The sequence below is a fragment of the Octopus bimaculoides genome, chromosome Z, assembly GCF_046866305.1.
Source record: "Octopus bimaculoides isolate indiv1 chromosome Z, ASM4686630v1, whole genome shotgun sequence".
Taxonomy (NCBI): domain Eukaryota; kingdom Metazoa; phylum Mollusca; class Cephalopoda; order Octopoda; family Octopodidae; genus Octopus; species Octopus bimaculoides.
In genome coordinates this window covers 1,497,252-1,507,251 of record NC_142944.1, presented here as the reverse complement: position 1 = coordinate 1,507,251, position 10,000 = coordinate 1,497,252, and the positions used below count along the sequence as shown (strand labels likewise).

At 33.0% G+C, this 10,000-nt stretch overlaps 1 protein-coding gene across 5 annotated transcripts in view; it reads right to left on the bottom strand.

Annotated features, from left to right (window-relative positions):
- The window catches only part of LOC106872196 (sodium-dependent proline transporter), a 45,751-nt gene that overhangs the window by 28,681 nt on the left and 7,070 nt on the right, over positions 1–10,000 (bottom strand). For all 5 annotated transcript variants that reach the window (XR_016244802.1, XR_016244803.1, XM_052973787.2 and 2 more), the window contains exons 4-8: positions 9,129–9,261; positions 7,773–7,907; positions 5,441–5,544; positions 3,501–3,625; positions 1,581–1,693 (exon numbers count right to left, since the gene is read on the bottom strand). Coding sequence is in view for 3 of the 5 variants with exons in the window: in XM_052973787.2 (XP_052829747.2) it covers positions 1,581–1,693; positions 3,501–3,625; positions 5,441–5,544; positions 7,773–7,907; positions 9,129–9,261 (610 nt within the window). In the remaining 2 variants the exon portion in view is untranslated. The remainder of the gene's footprint in view (positions 1–1,580; positions 1,694–3,500; positions 3,626–5,440; positions 5,545–7,772; positions 7,908–9,128; positions 9,262–10,000) is intronic.

The window sequence follows — 10,000 nt, the reverse complement described above, 5'->3', positions numbered from 1 at the left end:
ATATATATATGAACATACATATATTTATATGCACATATATATATACATATATATATATATATATACATGTATATGTATATATCATATATATATATATATATATATATATATATATATATGCACATATATATATACACATATATATGCTAATATATATATATATATAGACATATATATGTATATATAGACATATATATATATATATACACATATACATACATATATACACATATACATACATATATACATATACATATATATATATATATATAATCATAAATGGCCTAGAATTTTGAAATAAGTAAAAATCCAAAGGAGACATTTGATGAAAAAAGTGAGATAAAAAAAATTGAGGTTAGCTTTATATACACAGCAAAATGAATTAAAAAAACTACAAAGAGAGCATGGAATTTAGTAATTTACAGCTTAATTCACTGTAAATCACTGAGATAAGTACAACGCTTTGTTTTATAATGATTGCATATTTGTTCAAAAATCTACTTTTAGAAACTGAAGAACTGTGTTCAGTAAAATGTTTAGAGAGAAAATATTTCTGAAGACTAATAATTATTATATAGTATTTGAACCCTCAAATGTTCTCATTAAATTCATCTTGAATTAATGCTTACCCATTACTAACATTATATATATATATATATATATATATATATATATATATCTTTTAGTTTTTGTTTGTTTCAGTCATTGGATAACAGCTATGCTAATGCATTGCATTGAAAGGTTTTAGTCAAAAAATTGACCCTAACATTTAATTTTTTTAGGGTCTAATGCTTATTTGATCTGACTCTTTTGCCAACTAAGTTTGTCAAGTAAGTTTGAGGATGTAAACAAACCGGCACTCATTGTCAAGTGGTGACAGGGAATAAACACAAAGAAACACACACATAGGTATATATATTTATATACACATACATCTATCTATCTATTTATATATATATATATACACATCATGTTTCTTTCTGTTTCTGTCTACCAAATCTACTTGCAATACTTTGGTTGGACTGAGGCTATAGTAGAGGTCACTTGCCCAAGATATCATGCAGTGGGACTGAACCTATAATCATGTTGTTGAGAAGCAAATTACTTGTCACTGAGCTACACCTGTAAATATAAATATGTGTGTGTGTGTGTGTGTGTGTGTGTATGCACACACACACACACACATGAAAAAAATTTACTATTACAAAATATGGAAGTTATCTTTCAGTTTCAAACTTTTTACTAAATTCTGAACCCATTACTAAAATAATCTGATCTGGAAATTGCCTAAATACCTAAAATTTATTTTGGCTGATCCATAAATTTTTAAACTGTATTTTATTTTCATTTTTAACACAAATATTACTCATCAGAACACTACAAACTATTTGATAATTTCTTCAAATCACCAATTAAATTTCAATTAAAATCATCATTCCATTTTTTTCTTTCTTTCCTTGCAGCAGAAATTAATTTACCTGTCAAAAATTTCACAACTACGGAATTTCCGTGCTCCCTTTGAACAAGTTATAAACAGTTATTGATGTGTTTTTAAAAATTTAATGGTACACAATTCTTACCTGGCTATCAAGACCAATTATAAAAAGCATCAAGAAGAATAGTACAGCCCATAGTGAGGATATAGGTAACCGAGAAAGAGCTTCAGGATATGCAACAAAGGTCAGGCCAGGACCTGTAAAGAATAATTAAAATTAGTAATGAGTCAACTTCCACATTCAATCCTCAGAAAAAAATGAGGTTGCTTAAAAAAGCCAAACTTGCTATCTTCAATTCAGAATTTTGTGCACCTGTCTTCACCTATGGTCATGAATTTTGGGTAATGACCAAAAGAGTAGAATCATGAATTCAAGCAGCAAAAATGGGGTTCCTCTGAAGGGTAACATAGTTAAACAGTGTGTAACTTGGAGATTAGGGAGTCTCCAAGTTCAGCCATTGCCTGTCTACATTGATAAGTCACAGCCCTGGTACTACAGACGTGATTAGAATGTTACAGGAAATAATTGGAAAGTGGATTCTTCTAGCTAGTTAAATGGGCAGGAGATCTAGGGGGTAGATCAAAAATGAGAAGTCGGATAATATTGATAGTTTCAGTTGGTTTTATATGGGAAACCAGCCAGAAAGTCTAATGACAGTGGCTTGTGATAAGGGCCCTATAGAGGAAGGTGCCTCCAAACCTCCAAAGAATAGTGAGCAGAGAAGATGGATGAACAGATGTTTCTTTCCAAGGAATTCAATGCAAATATTAATATTGCTCTACATAGGATTTTCCCTGGATGATTTTTGAACAGCATCCAGTAGTAGGTCCCTGGTTCAAGGATTTTGAGGAATGTGGAACCACCTCTTAGTTCCTATTGTTCCTAGGTCTACTCTGATCTGGAGTAATAGCTGGAGTAATATGGATTAAATAGCATGTAACCACCTGAGCCAAGGAACATTGAACCCAGTGGGATGCTATGGCATGGTGGATGTAAACTATTTCAGCAAATAAATTTACTGAATCAATGACAAACATCACCAGATGCTGAGCAAGTGGACAAGCTGTCAGTGACCAGGATCTGTAGTCATGGTGTGAGCAAACAAGATATTTCAGCTGGCAAAAGACCAATGTAACTAAAACCCAAGCCAGATATTCATTATCATCATCATTTAACATCCGCTTTCCATGCTATCATGGGTTGGACGATTTGACTGAGGACTTGCGAACCAGATGGCTGCGCCAGGCTCCAATCTGATTTGGCAGAGTTTCTACAGCTGGATGCCCTTCCTAACACCAACCACTCCGAGAGTGTAGTGGGTGCTTTTACGTGCCACCGGGCATTTGGTCCAACCTGGATGGATAGATAAGGCATTACATTTCCAAACATGGCACTCTAGATACAATTCATTTATATATCTAACATCATTCTTTCATCATCATCATCAAGATTTCATTGCAGCAAAAATGTTCTTGTCTTTTTCCTTACTTTTATTGTTTCAATGTGAAATCATCAAATTATCTCATACTTTTGTGAAGGATAAAGCATTATACATACATTACCAAAATTTTAAATCTCAAAAAATTTGTTATTAAAGACAGTAGTAGTATAACTTCAAAACAGCTTTCTGTATGTCTTACCTAACTTGACATGGATATACTGTAGACAGCCAGAAAGTTGCAGTCTTAAGATAATATCTCTTATAGATTTACAGTACTAAATAACACAGAGGGGTATCAGTAGCAGACAAAAAAGTGTCCAGCAGCAGTGGTGGAATTGCTGAGACTAGATTGTTGCTACTTTGAACATCATCAGACTATTTAGTAGTAGACATTTACACGAGATTCTGTCTCATGACAAATACCACAGTTCTGTGGCTGTCTGTAGTATATCCATATTAAGCAGGGTATACAGAATGCTATTTTAAATCACCTAGTTGATATTTTGTTGTATTTGTAAGATCAAATAGTAATTTTAAATTTAGAATAGAAAATAACTGCTTACCTTGTCTAACAACATTATCAACACTAACACCAGTTTCAAAAGCCATAAATCCAAGAACTGAGAAGATGACAAAACCTGCGAAGATACTTGTAGCACAATTGATCATAGGGACAATAAGTGCATCCCTGAAAAGACACAAATAAATAAATAAATGAATAAATGAATAAATAAATAAATAGATAAATAATGAACCCATTGCTCTGTTACTGCAATCTATATGATAGTCTGATATAAGAAAATGCTTCAAACAAAATGTATAGAACAGCAGATGATAACCCTTTAACATTCAGCTTATTTTGTCAAATGTAACAATTATTTATTCATATTTGAAATAGACATGCATTATCTCACAGCTCTGGAATTTTGATGATATCATTGTATATGTTTAGAATGACTTTGAATGGGTAGGTCTAAGATTTCAGATCAGGCTGATTTGAATATAACATAGGAAGAATATTCATGGATGTATGTTTGTATGTGTGTATCTGGCAAAAATGAATAGCACCAGTATTTCAAAGGGCCGGCCTTGTCACACCCTGCGTCATGCTAAATCTCCCAGAGAACTACATTAAAGGTACACATGTCTGTGGAGTGCTCAGCCACATGCACCTTAATTTCATGGTTGTTCTGTTGATCGAATCAACTGGAAGCCTTGTCATCGCAACTGAGAGTGCCATTTATGTAGTAAAATAACAATAAGCACAAGTTTATATTCAAATTATGTCCCTCTATTATGGCTTATACAGCTATTTGTAACTTGATACAATGCAGTGTTCCCTGAAGTCTTGTTATGTTTGAGCATCTATATGCATTTGAAACTTCTATCGTAGGGCTCCAAGCAACTATAATGGTGAAACGTGTGTAGGAACTTTAAAATAACAAACATGTGTTTATCTTTATTTTTTCTGCATTTACTTTATGACTCATAACTATTAATACTCCTCAATATAGGAGCTAATTAATAACTATTACAGAAAGCAGAATGCATTATGAAAGTCCATGTGGAGCTCTAAACAAAACAGAAACACTTGTACATCTACTTGTAGACACAATTTCTATATTATGTATATATATATATATATATATATACATATATATATATATATATATATATATATATACATATATATACATATATATATATATATATATATATATATATATATATACATATATATATATATATATATATACATATATATACATATATATATATATATATATATATATATATATATATATATATATATATATATATATATATATATATATATATATATATGTATGTATGTATGTATGTATGTATGTATGTATGTATGTATGTATGTATGTATGTATGGATACACACATATACATACATACATATGCATAAAATCACCTATTACACACTTAGAGTGGTTGGTATTAGGAAGAGCATCTAGCCATAGAAACCACGACAAAACAGACTGGAGACTGTTGCAGCCTTCTGGCCTTGCCAGCCCTGGTCTAACTGTGCAACTCTTGCCAGTATGGACAATGGACATTAAATAATGATGCTGATGATGATGATGATGATGACATTTTATATATATATGTATCTGAAAGTCTCTAATTTCCAGTATTTAGAGTAGCTGATCATCAGCTGTAAACCAAGCAAGATTTTCCTTTTGATATTAAAAGGAAAACCAGGCTCAGTTTTTCAGCTGATGATGATGATCAGAAACAAGCAAGACAAAGTACTGGAGATCAGAGCCTTTCTCTTATAATGTATTACAGAATACTCTACATTTCTTATGAGTCATGTAATTTATAGCTTCTGGTAAAGTAAAATGTATATGCGTCTGTGTGTGTGTGTGTATCATCATCATCTTTTAACATCCATTTTCCATGCTGGCATAGATTATATTATAAAATATTATATTATGTATTATATAATGTAAATAATAATCATTTCAACTTACTTATAAACATTGTGATTAAATTCATTATAACTTGCCATAGTTATAATACCACCCCATGCCATACCTATGGAGTAGAATATCTGCAGGGCTGCATCTCCCCACACCTTTGAAAAAAGAAACAAAAAAAATAACAGAGAGAAAAAAAGAGAGAAGGGAAAGATAATTATCATATATATGATATAGATTTTACCCTATAAATATGTTTTAATTACTGGAATTTAATTCTTCTGGGCAAAATCGAAACAGCTGCAAGTGAACATGTTGAATTTTTACAGTTAATAAATTATATTAACGCTACTTCTCCATTAACTGGATTTTAATTTGTGTATATATATATATATATATATATATATATATATATATATATCCGTGTGTATATACATATATGCATACATCTATTATGTATTATACCATTTTATTGTTCAAATACTACCAGGGTGTTTCTTTATAATGTGTTATCATTCTTCATTTCAGATTAAGTGTTTCAAGCAACTAACCATGCTGCAAACACCAGTGATTGTACAATTCAGCAGCAAAGCAAAAGTATCAGTGTCATTTTATATCCTCTTTCCCATGCAAACGGATTATGTCATATCTCTTCCAACCACTTGAAGCATTTTACATCTTCAGATTATTTTCAAAAAATTTAGCTTTCATGTAGTTTTTTTACATTTAAGTTATTATATAACTTTAGCCAATTGAAACCTTCTACCACTGATGTTGTTATGGAGATCAGTATACACAACATTGTCAAAACCTTTATAATACTTTCTAAGGCGGTGTGCTGACAGATTTGTTAACACACTGGGCAAAATGCTTAGCAGCATTTTGTCCATCCTGATGTTCTGAGATCAAATTCTGCAAAGGTTGACTTTGCCTTTCATCCACTTGGGCTCAATAAAGTAAGTACCAGTTGAACTCTGGGGTCGGGGGCAATGCAATTAACTTACCCCTCCTCCAAAATTGCTGGCCATGTGCCAAAATATAATACTTGATATTATAAACTTTGTCCTGAAACACACCACTAAAATGTGTTTTGTTATTAATGCAAAGAATGTTTTGTGCATTTAGGAAGATTATTACTATGCATTGGTGCTCTAATTATGAATGAAAAGCACAAACAGAAAGTCTACCCACAACTATGTTATATAATGTGTTGTCCTTTTTGTTTTTTAGATATTATGGTGTAGTTTAGCAAAGATTTGGCTGCTATTCATAGAAAGTCGAGAAACCACATAAAGCTTCTCACTTTCAATATGTATGCTGATCGCCATGTCAACTCCGACAGAAGAGGTTTACAATTGTGTAAAATTCCAGCTTGTAAGCACCAATAATCTCTCCAAAAGCCGGTCTGTATCCGAAGATGAAATTCTGTATCTGGTGGGGTTGGAAAGGTATTATGTATTACAAGCTCGTTCTGCAATACCAGATGTTGAATTCAGACAATTATTGTTCCTAATTAAACCAAGTTAAAGGATGCAATTGATGAAAAGCATCCAGAAATGGCTAATCAGAATTGAGTCGTTTTCCTTCAGGACAAAGTTACACTTCATGTTTCCTTATAGACCCAGCAGAAATTGGAAATTCTTGACTGGAATATTCTGCTACACCCACTGTACTCATTTGGCTATGCTCCTTTGGACTTGAAATGCTCATGAAGGGTGCAGTCAATCAGTTTTATCTGTTTAATTGATAATTTTTTTTATTAAATTCTTGAAGAAAGGAAAGACATTATCAAGACCAGTGGGATTTGATATCAGAACAAGAAGGGATACAACCAAATACTACAATGCATCTTGTCTAACATTCAACCATTTCTATCAGTGCCTCTACAATCATCATCATCATTTTAACATCTGTTTTTCCATGCTTACATGGCTCAAACAGAGTTTATTCAGGCTGGATGCCCTTGCTGTCACCAACCCTCACCTGTTTGCAAGAAAGGTTACATTTCCCTATGGCTTGAAATGCTCCCTCAGAATAATGGAAATGAACGGCACTGCTTATAAGATGGTGATACTAATTTAACAACCATCATGTGATGTCAATGCAATGAGACACAGGTGCACAAACACACATGTGTGTGCATGCACAAACACACATGCACACACATACATATACAATGGACTTCTTGCTGTTTCCATCTAACAAAACCATTTACAAGGCTTTGGTTGGCCTGAGGCTATAATAGAAGACACTTGCCCAAAGTACCACACAGTGAGACTGAACCCAGAAACATGTGGTTGGGAGCAAACGTCTTACCACTCAGCCATGCTTGTGCCTCTACAATAACAAAAACAAAAACAATAAAACAACAAAAAATAGTACTTACTTGGAATTTCTTAAGTTCCTCAAACCTTGGTATTATATAAAATTTTATGCCTTCCAAAGACCCAGGTAACGTGACCCCACGAATGAGAAGGATGAAGAGGACAAAATAAGGGAAAGGGGCAGCAAAATGCATCAACTGCAAAAAAAAGTGGAAATTTGTTGATAACATTAAAAATAAAAACCAACAGTAAAGAAAGAAAAAAAAAGCAATAATCTTGAAGAATAATATGATTTAGTCACAACAATTCAATTTTTGTGCCTATCCTCACCTGTGGTCGTGAATGGGAGATAATGCAAATACAAGCAATGTCTCCAAAGACTGGGACATTGGTCCTCTTAAGAAAGACTTCTCAGTGCACTCTGCATGTTAATGTAACATCTTTGAAACAAATGGAGAAGTTTAAGGCTCTCACGGTCGTATTCTTAAGTGATGGAGAGCAGGAGGTTGAATTAGATTCTAGAATTGCAGGTATTGGCACAGGAAGGCAGCAGCTCCACCATTCCATTCATTCCTCAGAAGAAAAATGGTTGGTAAAAAAAAGCCAAACTCATCTTCAACTTGGTTTTTGTGCCTATCCTCACCTATGGACATGATTGTTGGGTAATCACTGAAAGAGCACGATCATGAATTCAAGTGACCAAAATGGGAAGTGGGGGGAGGTTTGAGAGGATCTCTAAGAGTAATGTTTCTCAACAGGGGATGTAACTTGGAAATCAATGAGTCTCTCCAGGTTGAAACCACTATAATACATTGAAAGACTACAGCTTTGATACTACAGACAAGTGAACTGGTTAGATAGTATCCATTGTCACAGTTGGTCATGCTTAGGAATCCAGTGAAAAAGTCAAATGAAGATTGCTTCTTATAGAACTCTATAAAGTGGGTATCTGACCACTCTACTGCCTCAATGATCTTCCCAAGAGTAGCGGGCAAAGATGAATGGATGGAAGACAATTTTTCAGTAATCTAATCTTAGGTAAAAGTATGGCTGACTTTGTAAAAGTAAGCATACTATTAGCATACTATAAGACTGTATTTCTTGGTTAAGACACCATCATAAATGATGCAGCATCCAGATTTGGGACACTGATCCTGAATCAAATACACATCTAAGATGCTCTAATTTTGCATCACCATCATTTAATGTCCAATTTTCCATCTTTGTATGGGTTAAACAAAATTTATAAAGGTGGATTTTTCTACAGCTGGATGCCCTTCCTGTCACCAACCCTCAGTATTCCTATCCAAAAGGTAACATCAATGATTAATAATCTTGAGGTTGCAAGGCAAAAGACCAGAAATACACAGTCACTACAGGATACAACATGACACAACAAGTGTAATAAATGTAATTACCTTTCCAAGAACTTCAATTCCTTTAAACAAACAGAGAAATACTATCAACCATGCAAAGATTAAGAACAGCAAGAGCTCCCAACGAATTACTCCTGGAATTTCAATTCCACTTGTTATTTTCAATACTTGTCTCCTAAAAAGGAAAATGGAAAGAAATAAATGAATAAAGGAATACTTCGTGTTTAATCGTTTTAAAGTGATCTAAATTAAAACCTTCCAATCAAAATTTATGATTCAAACACCAGATTAACCCTTTTGTTACCATATTTCTGTTGAGATGTTCTGCATTTCTTTCAATTACTTTAAATATAACAAAGAATTTAGTAAAATAACTTAGTTATTTTAGGAATATAAATTGTGACTAAGGTTTGGTGGAAGATTTTAATTCAATACTTATTAAAACAAGACATTCATACTACAGAGCCAGGGCTGGTTGAGTACATATGTAACTAGCTAGCTCTTCTGGCTCAGAGCAGACCTCAAAACAATAGTGGCTAAGCAGTTGTCCCACTCTCATCAAAACTCTGGAACTCCCTGGATGCAATTTAAACTCAATACTTATTTATTTATTTTTTTGCTTACAACCTGCAACTTAGCAGTTACAGGACAAAAGCAGACCAGCATCAGTTGTCAAGTGGTGGATGGGAACAAAATCAAAGGCACATACACACACACACACACACACGCACACACATATATTAGGTTGTCAAGAAAGTTCTTGCGGAATTTTTTATTTTAGATTTAAATGATGTATTTTCAAATTAATTCTCGTTAAATTACTTTAACTTTATATATAATTTTAAAGCCCGTTTTTTGCTCTATCTAATCGTGTTACTCTTTTTCTTTTTGAATAATTAGTCCATTTTTTCTGG